General features: G+C 39.7%; 1 protein-coding gene across 5 annotated transcripts in view; it reads left to right on the top strand.

Moving 5' to 3' along the window:
* Positions 1-19,370, top strand: part of tenm3 (teneurin transmembrane protein 3) — a 310,851-nt gene that overhangs the window by 149,834 nt on the left and 141,647 nt on the right. For 3 of the 5 annotated variants that reach the window (XM_071504948.1, XM_071504950.1, XM_071504951.1), the window contains one exon: positions 2,687-2,869. The exons of the other annotated variants lie outside the window; for them this stretch is intronic. In XM_071504948.1, coding sequence (XP_071361049.1) covers positions 2,687-2,869 — 183 coding nt within the window. The remainder of the gene's footprint in view (positions 1-2,686; positions 2,870-19,370) is intronic. 5 annotated transcript variants of the gene reach the window in all.

The following is a 19,370-nucleotide window of genomic DNA, read 5'->3' as shown; positions in this document are numbered from 1 at the left end:
TTCCTCTGTGCTGGGAAATGTCATCAACCAACAGAATACCACCACTAGTTTATGCAGTATGTACCCTCTATGTGGGTGTGTGTTTGTGTGTGTGAGAGGGAGAGAGAGAGAGAGAGACAGAGAGATACAGAGAAATAGAGAGAGAGAGAGAGAGATTTACATTCAAATCATCCAAATCTGGCCCGCATACTTTCACATCTGGACCAATTCTGGCACACACGCAGAAAGTGTTCTGGCTGTCAGTCACTACTGGAGGATTACAACCAGAATCTACCCAGATGTAGAAGTATGAGGGCCAGATTTGGACCAAGAAACCAGGCATATGTTGGGCCACATTTTGCTGTCTGGGTTTAGTTTTCATTAAAGTGACAGTTTCTTATTTGGTGATCAGTAGATTCTAATAAGTGTTATATTCATTCACCTCTTATTTGATCAAAAACTCATAATTTTGTTTGTTTTGTTTGTTAAACCTGAGAAGGTGAAATGTTATTGCTCATCATCATCTAATGGGCTACTCCTCTACAAATGCTATTTTGCCACAGAACAGGAAAAACCTAAACCTATGCATCATCTCTGTCAGTGTTTTGTTGTATTTTGCATCCTAAATTTAATGACTATTACATATTTTGTCCTCAATTTGTCCAGGGAAAGTTTTAGAAGCAGTTACTGTCAAAATTAAGTAACTTGATGATTTGCATTAAATGATAATTCTGCTGTTATTGATTTATTCAGGGAAAGTTTTCAAAGCAAAGTAGAACACACCTACTGTGCTGCACAGCTGGAGGTGGCCAGTGTGAACAAGAGTTCACAGGAAACCAGGAGAAAAGAGAAAGTAGAGAAAAGAACTGGAGAGAGAGGCAGAGAGAGAGAGAGAGAACAGAGAGAGCTACCCCAGGACACTATAGCAAACAGATCACTGTGTGTATGTGTGTGAGTGTGTGTGTGTGTCTGCCAAAACCAAGCCAAGCAGGGATGAAGAATGAGGAGGCACTGAAGGAGCCAGGTGTTCAAAACATAAAAATACACACACGTACACACGCACACACAGGATCTCTCTCCGACAGCTGGGAGAGAGCGCTAAGGTTGCACTTGTTTTGTGTGATAAGGCTGTTGGGTTAAAAAGCTCTAAAGATGTTTTCATTGAGATGACATAAACCAGTCGCTGCTAAAGTACACAGGCAGCCTCCTGCACCACTGCCTGACCCCAAACACGTCCTGTTTCTATCAAGTAAATGTCTCCAGCAATCTGTTGAAAAACAACAGAAAGACCACAGAGAAGTGGCCTATATTTGGTTTTCAATCCACAGAAGCAAATATTTAACAAGATACTGAGGAAATTACAAAGTAAAAAAGCCACAGAAGGCAGAATTCTCAGTTAGTAATAACTCAAGCAACAGAATGTGTCTGTTGCACTGCTGTGCTGTGTTTTTTCCTTGTGATTTGAAAAAAAAAAGTTCTAGCTGTCTCCTCTGGACTTGCTCTGTCCCCGCTCTCCTTGTCTTTTTTGTTCATCTCTCTATGGAAAGAGTGGGAGGTGGGTATTTGATAGGAAAGGCCACATCCATTTGATTTTCTGTTTCAGTGGAAAACAAGCCAAAAGGCATTCTAGTAAAATTCTAGTAAATAATTAACCAGAGACTGGTATCATGCTATTTTTGAATGTGTTTGCACTGAGTTGGTGTTTTACTATAGTTTTAGCCTGAAACTGTAAAAAACCCCAAGTGAATTGCGGGATGGAATATACAGTTGATGGCTGGAGGGGACGAGACTGGCTGTGTTTGTAATTTCTTGAGTGTTTGTATGTCTCTCCCCATGTCTATGTGTGTGTGTGTGTATGTGTGTGTGCCTGTGATGTCCTTGACCAGGTAGTATGAAAAGCATTTTAAAACATTTACACAACTCAACTTCAAAATATGATAGATCAAGAGATTTAGAAAGAGACATGACACATTTTATCTGTAAAGCAGCCACCATGACAAGTGCTGTTAATGAAATGCATTTTTTTGTTATTCCTTTGCTTTTCCACAACTAATTACATTCTTTTGTGCCAGCACACTTGTGCGGAGATACTAGGCTGGACGGACTTATCTGTCTGGGCAAAACACACACACACACACACACACACACAAAGAACAATATGCACATGTACAAAAAGAGAGAGGGGCCACTTAGCATTCAGAAGTCACTAAATGCCAAGGTTGCCACATCGATACACAATTGATTTTGCACAGTCTGCTTGTGAGTCTAGTCTCACACCACCTCTGCCTGATGCTCAGACTGACACTTCACACAGTTCAACAACTTGGGCCAACTTCTCTTTCAATCACAAGTCAGCAGTGCTAAATATTCAATATGAAGTTTCATAGTAGGATTTGCAGAAGGGGTAGGGAGGTGAATTGGAGAAGATGAGGAGGGACAAGGAAGATGGGGAGGTGAAAGACTGAAAGATTTCCTCTATGCACAACATCCAAAAAGCTGAAAAGGAGTACGGAGCAGGGTCCTGAACGAACAGTGTTTGTGCAGCAGCTCAGAGTGATGATGCTGTGTGACTGCAACGTGACCCTCTCACGTCTTATGCCATAGTTTTCAGTCTCACCATCAGGAAACATCACCATACATCACTGCTCAGTCATGTCTGTTTTCATCACTCCTTTGTTTTCCTTATTTTGGTTGTGTTCTTTTATAGGTTCTCCCATGCCCTCCCCTTCCTGTCCATCATCTGTCATTGACCAATCACATCCACTATCAGGCAGTCCACATGACAACCTGTTGTTAAGTGACACAGCAGAGCCTGACTCAGAGGAAGAGGAGGAGGAGGAACAAGAGGAAGTGGAGCATGCCGCCCGATTATACTCACCTGTAACACATGGTAAAGGGACATTAATTGCTTCATTAGTGATAATTTGTTGTAAGACAGACAATCTTTTAGGTCAGATGAATTAATCCCAGTGTCCACTTTAATTTTCAGTCTCCCTCACTCCTCTCTGGTTGTTGTATATTGCAAACTGCACCATATGAGCTGTAGTTGTTTTTCATGTTGCTTGCTGTTGAGATTGTTCATAAAACTCGCAAAGCAGCACAGTATGGAGGCATAAACTTCTACTTTTCCATCTATGTCACAGTTTCTCCCAGCCTTTCTTCTTGAGAGTTGAGGTTGTCATAAAGTTATACCATTGGGGTTTCCTCATAGGCTATTGTTCTTTCAAATAAATGTGTCTATTGCATCATTAGGGGGGCATTTACAGTGCTGCCAACTGCCTTGGTCACTAGACTTACAACTATTCAGACCCCTTAAGCAACTTTTTTTTGCAACTTTTTGAACAAACACTTGCTACTTCCCATAGAAGAGAGTTGCCAGAAACACCCGATGAGCAAGAGTCTGGGCCTTTCACTCCACAGGTACATCTCTCGATGCCTCATTCAATTGACTGAATGAACTAGCTTTCTCTCTGAGTGATAAATTCACAAGTAAATAGAACTGAAATCACAACATAGTCTTTGTCTTTAAGTTATGTGTTTGGTCATTTTTTTCAGATGCTGTAGTAAAACAAGATTTTAGCAGCAGTAGTGTAGCAGCATGGAAATGGCTTGAAGTGACTTAACATGTAGACTTAATGGGCCACATTTCAGTCACTATTTCACTCTTGTTCCTTTATCTGACAACAGAAACAGAAAAAAATATAAATATATAACAGAAAACAATGAGAGCAGCTTTATTAAAATACTGACAGTAGGCGGGAAGATAAAACAGACTGACACTAGAGTGAATGCAAATATGACGTGAAGACGTCATGATAGTTATTTACAGTGGTCCCACAACAGTTTTCAAATACTTCCCCCATTTCTTACCCTGGCCATTCACATTCCATTTATATACTAGGTTTTGACTTAGTCTTGTTTGCTTGTTTGCTTTCCAACCTTCCCTTCTTTTCATCTCTGCCTCTGTGTCTTATCACCTAAAACCCTCAAACTATCTCCTTTTGGAGAGCAACTGACAGATAATAGCACAAAGAGGCCAGTTAGTGAAACAGTTTGAAAACAGTCCTTTGAAATTCAGAACAGATATTAAAAATGATATATTTGGGTTGCAAGTGCTATTATCAGTGGTCTATTACTGCTACACTTTCACATTCAGTCTTTTTTAGCTGTTCTTCAAGTTGGTTTATCTGAAATTGTTATATTTCTCTTCTTTTTTAAAGATATTTTTGGACATTTTTGTCTTTATTTGACAGGACAGTAGAGTGAAGAGAAGGGAAATGACATGCAGGAAAGAGACGGGCCAGTCGGGAGTTGATCCGGCGACCTGTGTATTCTTTAATGGATAATGTAACATAGTTTGATGTTTTAACTCAGAGTATTAAGTTTAAACAGCAAATGATCATTAGTTAAACCACTCGTTTAACTTAACTTATTGAGTTGAAAGAAAGTTTATCTTTAACTTGAGTTAATCACACTTATAAGGCAATTGAACTTCAGTTTTTAAGTTAAACCAAATTAGTTATTTTTTACAGATATTACCATGTTGCATGAAACTGAACACAGCAAGATTTGTAATGACTAGTAAATGTTATTGAGCTTGCATTTATTAGCATGGAGGTGGCATCAATTTAAGGTTTTCAGTACTGGATTAGAATTCAGTGTTTTTGTTTAAGCTTGGTTTACATCCAGTAGGAACGTTATAGGAATGTTAGGGGTCTTCATATGATAAAAAGCACTGAATGTGTTTTTGTTGTTGTGGTTATAGCATGGAATTTGTTTGGACTATAAGACTACTTAAAGGTCCTATATTGTATGAAGTGAGCAGCAGTATGTCTAGGCTCTATATTAATACTGTGAACGTATCAAAGTGCTCACACCACAGAGAAATGCACACAGCCTGTACTCAGAAACTTAAAACGAGCCATCAGGACTATAACTTTGTGACAACAAAGCAGTCACCGCTCTCAGCCGTGCCTCAAGCCCCGCCTACCTGAACCCACCATCCAACCTTCCAGGATTTGGTTTCTCTGAGTGTTTACCTGAAATCTGCTACATTTCTTCACTTGAAAAACACCTGTTGTTATTAGAACTTCAGAGCGAAACCTGAGAGAGGAGATGTAAAACAACACTGAGATGGTCTTTGGTTCTTAAAACCACAAATATGACACTTCAAATAAAACACAGGAAAAGTGTAAATATGGGACCTTTAAGTATCACATACATGACCCCAGAAAGCTGCCATTTTTTATCAAAGTCCATCCATAAGAGCTTATTTGACTAGAATCGGCTGTAGTTGCCATTGGGCCTGCTCCTGCAGGCTCTTCACGTGGCAAATGTTAGGCTGCAAGTTGAAGATGAAACTCTAGTTTGGCTGTTTGAAATACTGGGGCCACAGGGGCAGAGTTTGGTCAAATAAGAGTGCTGATCTGAAAACGGTTTGCTTGTGGAGGTTGACAAGCACCAGATGCTGAGTCACGCTGGCTGGCCGATGTCCCTGGATCAGTCTTCTTATAACCAAGAGTTTGATAGGAAACAGACTTTGAGGTTTGAAGAAAGGAACTAAGACAACCACAATTTGAGTCAGACTATATCAGGAGGGGGGGCATGAAAGAGAGGAATAAAGAGGGCAGAGATTTGAAAGGAAGGCAAATGAGAAAGAGAAAGACAGATGTATAGCTTTATGGAAATAGAGAGACAGACAGACGTCTCCTCATATATACATTGCCATCTAAACATAATCAGAAACAGCTCTAAAATAGGGTCTTGAAATGGCTAAAAGGTTGTGTGTGTGTGTGTGTGTGTGTGTGTGTGTGTGTGTGCGTGCGCGTGCGTGCGTGCGTGCGTGCGTGTGTGTGTTTGTGTTTGTGTGGATATGTGTGTGGTCTTCTTTCCCCAAAGTAGTTCCAGTCTGACCTAACCAACCAATGTTCAGCCAAACATCTAAAATATCACTCTCACCGCTTCTTTTTAGACATGTTTTTTTCTTTTTTTATTTATTCACTTGTATCACCCTGCATCCCTTCCTTCAGTTTTCTTTCTTTGCACCACTGATTTTGTGGAAAGTCAAGCAGTGAAGCAAAGTAAGCTGGAGACCTGCAGCTGATATATTCTTGTACATTCAGACACACGTACCCATCTCTTTTAAACTCCTTGTTTACAGGAGGAGGACGCTGAGCAGAAAGAAAAAGCAGATTCAGAGAACGGGGGGGGAGAATCCTGGCTTTTTTTTTCCTTCTTCCTTCAGAAAACATATTTTTATTGACTGTTTACTGGGACAACCAAGTGCTTTATGAAGCATCAGAGACAGAGGGAAACTGCATGTTTTTCTGTCTATAAAGGCAATTCCTGAAAGTCTGCTTCACTGTCCTACATTGAAAGTGGGTTTCAGGGTAGAAGCCACAGAACATAAAAGCCAGAGAGAAATTCATTCAAACTATTGTGACAGTGATATTCAGGCTAACAGAGGACATAGTTTACCAACCAAATCTGTGCAAGAACATCAAGTTTTAATGAAACATTTTGTTTGACTCCATGAACCTCAATTTGTCATTATAGTGGATAGTAAATGTAATGGTTTGGCAGTGCTACATTAGGTGCACAGTATTGTGCCTGGCTTGTGTCCTGTTTCACATCGTGGTGAGGTTTCTGTGAACCTGGCTTTACTCAAGGCAAAGAAAAAGGACTGTTGTCACGATCAAAGAGCATGGTATATTTTTATTGTGCAACTGTGCTATTTACTTGTGCTGCCTCCCTGGTCAGACCAAATCAGTGGCGGTCATTGATGGAGGAAGGCACAACAATTTGTGGCATTAATGTAGCTGCAGACTGACTCAAGAATCACATAAACCAAATCAAGTAGTGGTGTTTATTTGTAGAGACATAGAGATTTGACACTTTGATAAAATACTTAGGCAGAGATAAAGTACACACAAACTGCATGATATATATTTCAGTAATGACTCACCTGTCAGCTTGCTGCTGCTTTGAAACCAGGTTTCCACTTCCCTTTGCTGCCTTCCTCAGCTTCCTCTGTCCCCTCTTTGCAGAGGGCATTGTTACTGTAATGTAATTACTTTATGTCATTCACATATCTGCCAACTTGCCTCTAGGTAAATGCCAAGTGACATAGCTAGCCTACACCGGAAATATTATAAAGCTCCACATTTGAAGGAAAGCAGTAGAAAATATCTAACAATTTTTTTTTACACCTAAAGCTACCCCAATATTACTATGTGTATTTGTCATATAAGGCAATACTGATACCTGCCAGCAATGGAATTATATGCAAATGATAACATTACATTATAACTGCCACAAAACTGCAAAAATCGACCACAAAAGAAGAAATTAGTTAGCTAAAGATGCGTTTGCATTTGATAATGTGTTTTTGGGATCCCAGATCAGTGCTGCAGTGGCCTAAGTGGTAACCCAATAATATTTACAGCAGTAACGTATACATCGATATTGATCATATTAATATACTGAGCCTCACATATCAATATAGTTTCCCATATTTATTATCCAGTATCCCAAATATGCTTTTAAGAGCAGATGGTGTTGAATACACATTTCAAGATTGACTGAAGACTGAGAACTATGTGTAAGTTATTTTAGAAAATCATTAGAACCACATATTGACTGTTTTGTAAGTACATATTTAAAGACTGCTTTAGTGTCATGTGTAATGTTTAGTGTCATTCATGAGGATGAACATGTGCACAACAATACCACTTCGTAATTTTTATGACAGACCTTATTTTGGTTATCCAGAACAAACAGGGTGTGAAGATTTGTTTGAAGTAAACCAAATAATCTCATTGTGTAAACTGGACATACGTATAAAAAAGCTCATATCTGCGTAGATAAAGAACAGAAGGTCAGTTACTGTTTTCTGGTCGCGCTATGGAAGATTCAAATAATCAGTTAAGTTACCTGCTGTGTGTTCTGTGTTTATTAAATTAAATTATGGGCTGTACATTAAAACTGCACATGTAATGTACATCATATACTATTACTGCTGCTGATGTTTTATTTCCATTTAGCTGAAAAAAACTGTACACAGTGATACTACAGGCTTGAGGGTCATTTTATAGGATTGTTAAACTAACAGCGGCATAAAGAGTATTCTTTTGAATTGGGAGAGTGTACGTCAGTCATTGCAATGGTTTTGCATAGAGAAAAAAAAATGTTAAAGTGTGCAGGTATAATCACAGGCTTCTCCACCATTACTGGTGTTTGACAGCAGCAGGCAGTACCTCAGCACAACAGCATTTTATTTCATGTAACAGTGATAAATTGGTCAGCAGCAAAAACAACCGAAACATAAACAAATACAACAATATACCCACAGAAAGTGGTGAAATAATAAAAGCAATTTTTTTAATATTTCCTTTGAAGGTGTACATGCACATGTGTAAATTATTGGGTGAGCCCTTGTCAAAACTGCAGGTGTGTATCATTTACTATGGAAATACCCTAGAAAAGTAAATTCCTTAACTTAACAACTAAATATTGACACCATCTGCATTTACTACTAAGAGTAACAAAACTGGTATTGTAGCACAGTGTACTTGGAGATTTCTTATGATAATCAAGCTACTGTCCTTTTAGTTACTACTATAGCCACTGAGAACATACAATGATCAAAGCTAGTGTTGAGACTGACACATCCCTTTAAGACTGTAAAGGAAATATATGCTTAAAGGAAAGGTATATGAGAGAGTTGTATTTCTGTACAACTCCACGCAGTGGGAAGCCAAATGTTTCCCGACAACAAAACAGCTGGGGTTTTTATCTCCCCTTCTGTCAGTCACATATGTACATATGCACGCACACATTTGCACAGCTTTTTTTCTATGCCTGCAGTAGTAGGTTGAAGAAAAAGCTTTTTCGTTTTCCTCCTTAGGGTGGGACACAGACACTGTACCTTATTATATATATTTAACACCGCAGGTTAAGTCTGCTTCTTGCATTCTCCTTGTAGACAACAGCACCACTGCATTGGTCTGAAGGACCAATGCACTTGACTGAAAAATTCCAAGATGGATCATTAACAAATCTGTTAAATTGTTGATGGTGACAGATCATCAATGTTTTCAGTCTGAATTTAGTTGGATGTTATAGGGCTAGAGCAGTGACATTGAATTTTGGCATTGATAGCGCTTCTTCACGTGGACATCTGCCAAAACAGCATAACATCTATTGAAAGTTAACTTGTCCAGCCTTAACCAGCCTTGTCCTATGTGACAAAAACAGCAGCAGAGAGAAACAGTGGTTTGGGAGTTACAAGTATTTCAGTGTTTCCTTTTTCAGTTGAGGTTTAATTGGCAATGCTTAAATTTACCGTTACCTTTCATCCATAGCAGAAAGTTTACACTCCCTTTCGTGCTTGAAAACCAGTTTTAAAACCACCTTTGAAATGCGAGTCAGATAGTGGTAATTCACGTTATTATTGATATACCACAATATCATAAATGGGCAGCAGACTCTTTCTGGATCAAAAATCCTGACAGAAAACTAGTTTTTCATCATCCTCAAAACAATACCGTTGAGGCTGAGGCTGGGTCTTGCTAGTTAAACAGATTTCTGTTCTGATTCACTATGGGTTATGATAATTTACATTTAATTATAATTTGCAAGTATTGCTCGTCTTTTGAAGCAAATTGCAGACTAGAGTAATAATATTAAAACTTGAGTCAAATTGTGTTAGCCATATGCTGTGTGTTAGTAACTAAAAGTTTCATGATTACCTTGCCAAAAACTATACAAAAATTACAATCAAAGCAATCACTCCGAAATTGTCCTTACATGCAATTTCTGATCTGATCAAAATGTCACACTTGATTCAATTCAGTTCACTGCAGATTAACGATGTAGCATTGTTTATTTATATTTCAAGTACAGTAAGTAGTCAAACACACTTAAGACAAGTGACTGTGTGTAATAGCTTGCCATCCTCAACACAAACACGTTGTCTTTGTCGTGAATACTCCACTGTCCAGCCTTTAGATGCCTCTGAGACGCCAAGACTATTAGCTCAGAGCGGAAAAAGCTACAGAAAAAAGACAAATTTCTTTGCAAACAAGTGCAAACAAAAGGATGATGCCAAGGCTCTTTCTTTTTTTTTGGGGGGGGGGGGGGGGGGGGGGGGTCTCTCATTTACTAGTCCTAACTAGTAAATGAGAGACAGATGGGGGACTGTTTGAAATGATACACTACAGCCCCTTTTGCCAGAGTTACACTTACGACTCCTGGGTGTTAAGCTCTAATTGCTCTGCTTTTTTTCCAGTTTAGCACTGCTTTGAGACAACTGCAGGACTTTTTTGCAAGTCATGGTATCCTTGGTCACATTATATTACTAACTACTTCTATGATTGCTAATTTTGGAGGAGAAGAGGGTGAATGTTTGGCATACAAGGTTTCACCAGATACTGTAGGTTTTGTGATGAGATAGTGGTCAAACTGTAGAACAGATATCCCAAATGACTTTTGAAGCTGAAGTGTGTAATAAAAGCAAAAAAACTTTCATTTAAAACTGAGTCTTCCACGCTCCATAAGCAGCCATTGCTGCAAAGTATTGAGGGAAGGTTTCTGGGGTCCTTATAACAAAATGTGAATAAATAATACTGCTAAACATCAAATGCCCCTCTCATTAATGATATATTTTCCAGATGCAACATCTTTATCATTTTAAAGTGCTTTTGATACATCTTACATCATACACTGTATTCCTCCACTGTGGCCCTTTTAAATACCTCACTCCAGGGTAATGTTAGCTTTGCCTCTGCTGTGTGGATTAGTGATTTATAACCACAGACTGGGCCCAAGGACACCAATTTACACACATCTGCTGAATAAGCAGAGAGCTTACACACATATATATATATATATATATATATATATATATATATATATATATATATATATATATATATATATATATATATATATATATATATATATGTGTGTGTGTGTGTGTGTGTGTGTGTGTGTGTATGTATATATATATATATATATATATATACATTTTTGCACACTTTGGTAGAGTATGAAACAGGCTTTAGTTGTAATCTTAACCACCTTGATGATGCATGTTGCTGATAAAAAATGTTGTAAAATAAATGGAACTGAAAAATGGAAATTGACATATTTTAAATTTCTTTGCTCCTGATGTTACTCAAGAATGCATTTCAAGACTTCTCTTATTAGTTAGTCTGCATGCCAATCAGCAGTTATCTGTGTCCACGGTCTGTAAAAGTATGTTCTCTTCTGTCTGGTAAAAGACAGATTCACTGTATAAAATAGGTCAGAACAAACCTGCCACCACACATCTAACGGAAGCAGAGCAATTACAGAAAAATGCTTCTCAGTTGTCAAAAGTATGATTCACCTGAACATTTCTTATTATAAATTATAAATTACTCCTTAAATGTTCAAATTGACAAGGAAACAAGCAAGTCAAGACCTGTTGTCAACACAATAAAAACCTCTTGATGCTTTGTTCTCAAAAAGGAAATAACTGACTCAGTTACTGTAAGCCGAACTAAATGTAATGGGGCCTGCAAAGACATGGTTTAGTTTGTCACAAATTGAATGTGATGGTTTTATATGCAATCTTTTTCAACCTTGGTGATTTGCCAACAGGTCGTCCAACCTGAATGACAACATTCTTTATTATCCTCCGAAACTACCCTTATGACACTTATAGAATTGTGATTGAAATTACTTGGATCAAGTTAGAGGTGGTGGTCAAGGTGGTCAAGGATAACAGAAATTACACTGGCCACAGTCTCTTCTGTCAAAGTCAGGCTGTCAGCCATCCGCTTGAACAGTCCTCAAATTTTTGTGGTGATACGAGTCACAGTACTTCATCCTTTCTCCCAGTGATCATAATCATCTCTTGTGTGATCAAATGAACTGTTGTCTGTTACTTCTCTGCAGAGAACCCTCAGTGTTGATCAAGAGGTTGCTTGACAGAAAATGCAGGCATTGGTTTGTATTTGTTTGTATGCAAACCCTCAGAAACCAGGCTGTCTTCATCATGGTAACAATAGGAAACACTGTTAAAGTTGTGAAACAGTCATAGATAAAAGGAACAAAGTTCTGTTTCACATGAGAAATGAACAGCCATATCCAGTGTGAAAATCCTGTGTCCATTCATCCAACCCAACTTCCTCCTTTGTGCCCGTCATAATAAGCTGCTTACGTAGACAACCTAAGACTAAGAGGTTTTTACAGAACAGTCTCGTTTAAAGACAAAAATGTTCATGTTCTAGCCTTTCTGCTGGTGAAGCTAAAGCTAATGGCAAAATTGTCAATGTGTGCTCCATCCATTCATGTTCATGTAGAACCCTGTAACCTCAAGGGGCTTGGCACTTTCAGAGTGATTGTTATTGAGATTCAATTATATTTCTATACTCTGACATGAATGTTTGTATGATATTCAACCCAATAAAGCAAATTTGATTTTGAGAGGGAGTTGGGAAAGCCTGAAAGTGAACCTGCTGTGATAAGAAAGTCCAGACGTGCTGCATCTTTAAAAAAAATCCTGGTGGCTGAGAGGACAAAAAAGGATAGAAAACAAATGAAAGAATAAAATAGGAAAAGCAAAGACAGACCCAGTGGCTTAGAGGATCACAGCCTTCCATATTAACAACTTGGACAGAGTGAGAGAGTAAAAGAATGTAGAGAGAGAGCAAGAGAGGGCCCCGAAAGCTGACTTGGCAGGAGAAAATGAATGAGAGAATGAGGGCGAGAAAGACAGGGGGAAGGGAGAGTGGATGACGGGTCACTGCACTGGTGCTACAATAAGGAGAGATAAATGTGGAGGACTGATGAGAGGTACTGAAAAGGCTGCAGCTGCCTATATTAAAGAACTGAGTGAAGGGAAGGATAGGAAAGTAAAAGAGGAGGTCAGATGAAGTGGATGGAAAGAGTGGGAGGGAAAAAATAGAGATGGAAATGAAGCCAAAGTTGGATGGATGTAGAGAGACAGTTAGTTTGTCCTGTATTTTGTCCAAATCACTTTGGGGAGAGGAAAATAACAGATATTAAAAACCGTCAGTCTCTTGCTTTATCTCTCCCCTTCCTTGTTTTAATGAATCTCATTTCTTTGTTACCATCACCATCACTCTTGCTATAAGCCCCTTCCCTCTCTTTGCTTTTCCATTCTCAACCACATGATCTTAGTTAGCTACATTACCGACTGATAAGATTCAAGTCAACCAATGAAATGGTATAGTCATATTTATATTTCAGTCTGTATCAATCTGCATTCAATATCTTGGTATGATGGTATTTAAGATCACCCAGTACTTCAGACTTATTTTATACCAATTTCTTTTCTATAGGGCCAGTCGGCTGGTATCCAGACATGACCTCATTAATTCACCTCCTTTGCCCATCATCTGTACATGGTGAGAACAGGAAATGACAGGCAGACGAAAACTAGTTGGCATACAAAGAGATAATCCTGATTTTCTGCTTTTTTGTATATTTGCCTCATGGTTCATTATGGGCATTGTTCTGCCTGAAGAAGAAAAAAAAACAATAACAAAATAAAAGAATATTTAAAAGCTAAAGCTTCCTGACCAGTTTTCAGAGTGATAGCATGGTCATGTCTTCTCTTGTTGTCCATGTGTCCATTTTCATAACCCCTCATTTTCCCCACTCAGTTCCAACCTACTCATCAGACTATGGAGAATACTTGCAAAGAGGTCACTGTTCAAAAAAACTCATATTGAACTCTAAAGCTCTGAGCAATGTTAAGGTTATACTCTACTCTCTATTATAATAATATAATATTCAAATGTTCCATATTCTTTTTTGAATAAAATGCACACTAGTGAGGCTTGCCTACTTTAATCACATGTAGTAAAAATCCTTTCCTAGGACTGCTTGTGTCTAAGACGATTACTGTGATGCTAATGCTACCATTAAATGGTCTAATGAGTACCAACTGTTGGTCTTGGCTGACCTGTTGTAGAAATCATTTCCCTCTTCTTTGCTGCCTCTTTATCACATCATATCATCATGTTTTGGTTTTGTTCCTTCTCTTCCTCTCTTCCTTTGCCTTTCCTTCCTTTGCCTTCCTTTATACCTTCATGTGTCGCTTTTTGTTTCTCTCTCCAGGTCTTCACCTGTTCTCTCTTGGACCCCCTTTTGTTTCAACAAGTAATTCTGCACCTCTCCTTGTTTTTCATCACAGCTCATGAATCTATAACAAAGAGCTTTCTCTGTCCTCCTTGATCAGCGGAACATCACTTCTTTTGCAATGCTTAAGTTAAGAGGACCATTGCCTTGTGTGATGACTTGGGAGGAGGGGTCTCTCTCCCCTTTGCGTGTGTGTGTGTGTGTGTGTGACTTTGTTTGCTCATCTGTCTCACTCTCTGTTTAGACTCTCAGATTTATTTACTTGTTGATCAAAGGTGCTGGAACACCTGGTATTAACATCCGTCCTGAGTGATCCAATCACAAGTGGACAGCTCTAAGTACAGGTGTGAACAAACCCAGGGCGCATTCAGGACGCATTTGAGATCCGATCTTTCAGACCACATTCAGAGGTGGTCTGGGCCACATGTGGCCACATTCTTTTACCAATGTGAATGCAAATCCATCCTGGCCACATTGAAGGACAGCCTACTCTATTGATGTCCTCTGCCACAGTCTAATGAGTCCTGTCACAGTTTCATAAAAACTTAAAATATTTTACTATTTCTAATGGATAAAACCTTATGTCACTGTGGAGCTGTGCGCAACTCATTGATTCGCTCAGCCTTTCATTACCATTCGCTCGCTCTCTCTCTCTCTCTCACTCACTCACACATGTACATTGACAACGCACCCATCTGTCTGATTGGCTAAAAACAACACAGCATACCTGTTTATTTGCATATGAAGCAGGGAAGTGAAGTCTGATCACAAGTGATCACTGGAGACGCATGTGGAGATGCAGGTATGAACAGAAAAACTTAGAGCTGTCCACTTGTGATCGGATCACTCAGGACACATATTAACACCAGGTCTGAACAGGGCCTTTGACTGTCCCTGGTCTCCATGCCTCTCTGAGCCCAGCTTTGTTCCTTCTGTCTCATTTGCCTAATGACAGCATGCAGTTTTTTTACAGTGGTAGGAGAGAAACAACAGCCATTAACTGATCTAAAGCAAATTAAGGTAAAGCTTCATTTGATCTAGTTTAACTGAAGTAGCAGACCTCTAATGTTTTGCTGTCAGTGTGTAAACTGTGAGGTAACAGAGCAAACAAGATGCAGCTTGGTTCAGATGTAAATGTGTGTTTTTCTGGTGAGTGGTAAAAGCAAAAAAACATGTTTCACACATCCACAGTTTTAAATGAACATTTACAAAGTACCTACTTACTCTGTCAGCCGCAGCTCAGCCACAAACACACATACCAGGCTAATGTACTGTATGTGCATGGTCCAGGTAAAAGGCATTGGGGGGTGTCATTTGAATCTTTCAAACACATTTTCTTGCATTCATAACTTACACAAGCACTTTCATTACATAGTATTATATTATTTAAATTGTAAACCTGTATCAGGTTAACAATGATATATTGAGGGTGACATGGCATTAGTCCTGACATTGAATTTTGGCCACCCTATGTCACAACCAAGCTAATGTCTACGTCTAACAATGTTGGTAGCCAGCTGTGTGCCTGCAGGGACCTTTCTTTTAAAATAGAAAAACAGTTCTTAAGCTGTTAGGTAAAGAGCTGAATTGTAATTGTTACTTAAGCCATTTATTCATTTTCAACCCGTCTGGAGTAAGCACCATCAGTGAGTAACTACTCAGCCTCAGCACTGATGTCCGTTCATTACCTCTCTCTCTTTCCTGCTCAATTTGATATTTTCCTGTCTGGTCTAGAGAGAATCTGTCTTTTAGGTCATCTGCAGATGACCCAAGTGTGAGCTGAAATTCTCAGGTAAGGATCAGAGTTGGTCTCCTCATGCTAGATACACACATGGTACCTTCACTTAATAAATTCAGGTTTTGCAGTCCATCCAGTTGACAGTGGAGTCATTGAAGGGTCTCACAGCTCTAAGGGAGTTTCCTCACTAGTTCAATCCCTTGTTTTCTTACCCTTTTCAACGCCATGTTGCTCTTCCTGTGTGTTGTTTGTGTTAATAATAACATGATACAGTTACAGAAAATGTACCCTCAAGGTGGTCCCAAGTGCACTTAGCTAAAAGTACAAAACATAGCACATATAAAACAAAGTACATATAAAGTATAAGAACATAGTGCAAATAAAAAACATGCTGCACTGCTAAGTGAGTTGCAGTTTACTTGGCAAGTGGAATAAAATGTTTTCAGTTATATAACAGTATCCAGAGCCCCTGCTTTCTTAAAAATTTTCATAGAGAATGTTCCAGATTTGTGAAGCACATTAATGAATACTGCATCTCCACATTCTGCCCACTGCGGCTGAGTATTCCATATGCCAGCAGCAGCAGCAGAGGGCTTGCAGGCACACCTTTATTAGGTACACCTTGCTAGTACCAGGCTGGACCCCCTTTTCCCTTCAGAACCACCTTAATTCTTCGTGGCACAGATTCAACAAGGTGCTGGAGTTTGGTCCATATTGACATGATAGCAGCTGCAGATTTGTCAGCTGCACATCCTTGATGCAAATCTCCCATTCCACCACATCTCAAAGGTGCTCTATTAGATTGAAATCTGGTGACTGTGGAGGCCATGTGAGTACAGTGACCTCATTGTTATGAGTTTGAGATGATTTGAGCTTTGTGATATGGCGCAGTATCCTGCTGGAAGCAGCCATCAGAAGATGGATACACTGTGGTCATAAAGGGATGGACATGGTCAGCAACAATACTCAGGTAGGCTGTGGCATTTAAATGATGCTCAGTTGGTACTAAGGGGCCCAAAGTGCACCAAGAAAATATCGGCCACACCATTACACCACCATCTCCAGCCTGAAACCTTGATAAAAAGGCAGGATGGATCCATGCTTTCATGTTGTTGAGACCAAATTCTGACCCTGCCATCCGAATGGCGCAGCAGAAATCGAGACTCATCAGACCAGGCAATGTTTTTCCAATCTTATATTGTCCAATTTTGGTGAGCCTGTGTGAATTGTAGCCTCAGTTTCCTGATCTTAGCTGACATGAGTGGCACCTGGTGTGGTCTTCTGCTGCTTTAGTCCATCTGCTTCAAGGTTCGACGTGTTGTGTGGTCAGAAATGCTGTTCTGCATACCTTGGTTGTAACGAGTCGTTATTTGAGTTACTGTTCCCTTCCCATCAGGTCAAAGCAGTCTGGCCATTCTCCTCTGACATCAACAAAGCATTTTCATGCAGAGAACTGCCGCTCACTGGATATTTTCTCTTTTTCGCACCATTCTCTGTAAACCCTAGAGATGGTTGTGTGGGAAAATCACAGTAGATCAGCAGTTTCTGAAATACTCAAACCAGCCCATCTGGCACCAACAACCATGCCACGTTCATTCATAGTCACTTAAATCACCTTTCTTCCTATATATATATATATATATATATATATATATATATATATATATATATATATAGATAGATAGATTAAAAAAAAACAGAGTAGTTAAGGCAGGACTAATATGATATTCTCCCTCCTTTTTTCATTATAAGTCTGGCCGACAAAGACCATTAGTGAGAGAGCTAAGTAAATTATAATCAAAGGGGTGTTGTACATCAGTACTTATTAATTGTTGGCCATCAAAAATGTATATTAAAATATTGATATTAAATAATAACTAATACATTGGGGCAGCTGTGGCTCAGTAGGTAGAGCGGGTCATCCACTTATCAGGTCGGTGGCTTGATCCCTAGCTCCTCCGGTCTGCATGTCGAAGTGTCCTTGGGCAAGGCACTGAACCCCAAATTGCCTCTGATGGCTGTTCCATCAGTGTATGAGTGTGTGTGAATGGTAGAAGCACTCCACGTGTAGATGCAAATGCTGTATGACTGTGTGTGTGAATGGGTGAATGTAGCTCACATTGTAAAGCGCTTTGAGTGGTCAATAAGACTAGAAAAACGTTATAAGCAGTCCATCAAAAAAATTAAAGTTATCCTCAGGGGCACCAGCCTTAAATTCAAAAGATAGCCAATATTGTGCAGTCTCAAATTGATGACTGATTTGGAACTTTGATTAATAATTAAAGTAATAATTACAACCGAAGTTACCACATCAAGAGTAAGTAAAGTTGAAGGATGAAAGTTCTACTGAGAAGAGGTTGGCAAGATTCTTCTTAGCGCAACATTGAGATGTTTATTTATAAAGTAACAAACATACAATGTCTAATCTACTTAGTACTTACAGGTGTGTGTGTGTGGGTGTGTAGGTATGTGGGTGTGCCTGTGGGTGTAGGTATCTGTGTGTGGGGACACAAACAAAGGCCAGATGGCCAAATCAAAATGGCCCCTGTGACCTAAACAAGGAGGACTATCACAAGCTGGCAGTAAACAAAAAAGCTACTCAAGATGGCCGAAGATGGCCGCTAAGACCACATGGCATGTGCGGGAGGGACAATAAGGTTCTTTGCTCAAAGTCAGTTCAAGTAGACTAAAAGGGTGCCAGGTTAAAAGGAGGGTTAGCTGCATGCAAGTCCTAGTACAGCGATAGATGTATGTGTGTGGACATACATGTGTCCACACACTTCAGAACATGTACATCAACAAAGTTAATAATCCTGTGCTTAGCTGTGTTGTGCTACTCCATGCTAGTTGACTTTACACCCAGTCAACTTTACCCAGTCCTTGGAACAAAGAGAAAAGGGCCTTTCCATTATGGTGCTCACAGAGTCTAGTGAATCTGTGTGACTTCCTGGTGGAGTGAAGTCCTGTCGGGCTATGTGGCTTTGGTGCTGCAGAGGAGGACGCTGGTCACTCTTCTTCTTCTTGCAGAGTTAGCTGTTCCACTAACTCTGCTGCTGTTGCTCCTGTTGCTTGTGAATTCAGCTGGTAGACTTTGTGACGTAGCAGCTGACACTGAAGTAAACTTGTTCACTCTTGGTTCCTTAAGCAGGCACTTGTGCCGCTGCTGTTGAGGAAGAGTGAAGTGAAGCAGTCTGCTGTTAACAGGACTACAGGAGAGCTCTTGGTCCATGTAACGGCCTTGTGCTAGCCTGGTACTTGGAGCCTTGTTGCTCCTGGAAGGAGGTGCAAGAAGAGAGATGCTTGTTGCCCCCTGAAGAGCTGGGAGGAGAAGAGAGGGAACAAATTGGCACAGCTGGTTTTATTGTCTGGTGACACATTGTGTCACATGTCACACAGTGACCAGCACTTACTGATCTGTAAGGGTCTGTAGGGGAGGTCCTCCACAGGTGTGAAAAGTGGAGGATTGTGGGGGATGATGTTTCCAGGGCCCTTCCTTTGTCTG

This window comes from Trachinotus anak, unplaced genomic scaffold, assembly GCF_046630095.1.
Source record: "Trachinotus anak isolate AG129_WGS33_773 ecotype Australia unplaced genomic scaffold, CSIRO_AGI_Tana_v1 ptg000019l, whole genome shotgun sequence".
Taxonomy (NCBI): domain Eukaryota; kingdom Metazoa; phylum Chordata; class Actinopteri; order Carangiformes; family Carangidae; genus Trachinotus; species Trachinotus anak.
This window is presented reverse-complemented; position numbering and strand designations above follow the sequence as displayed.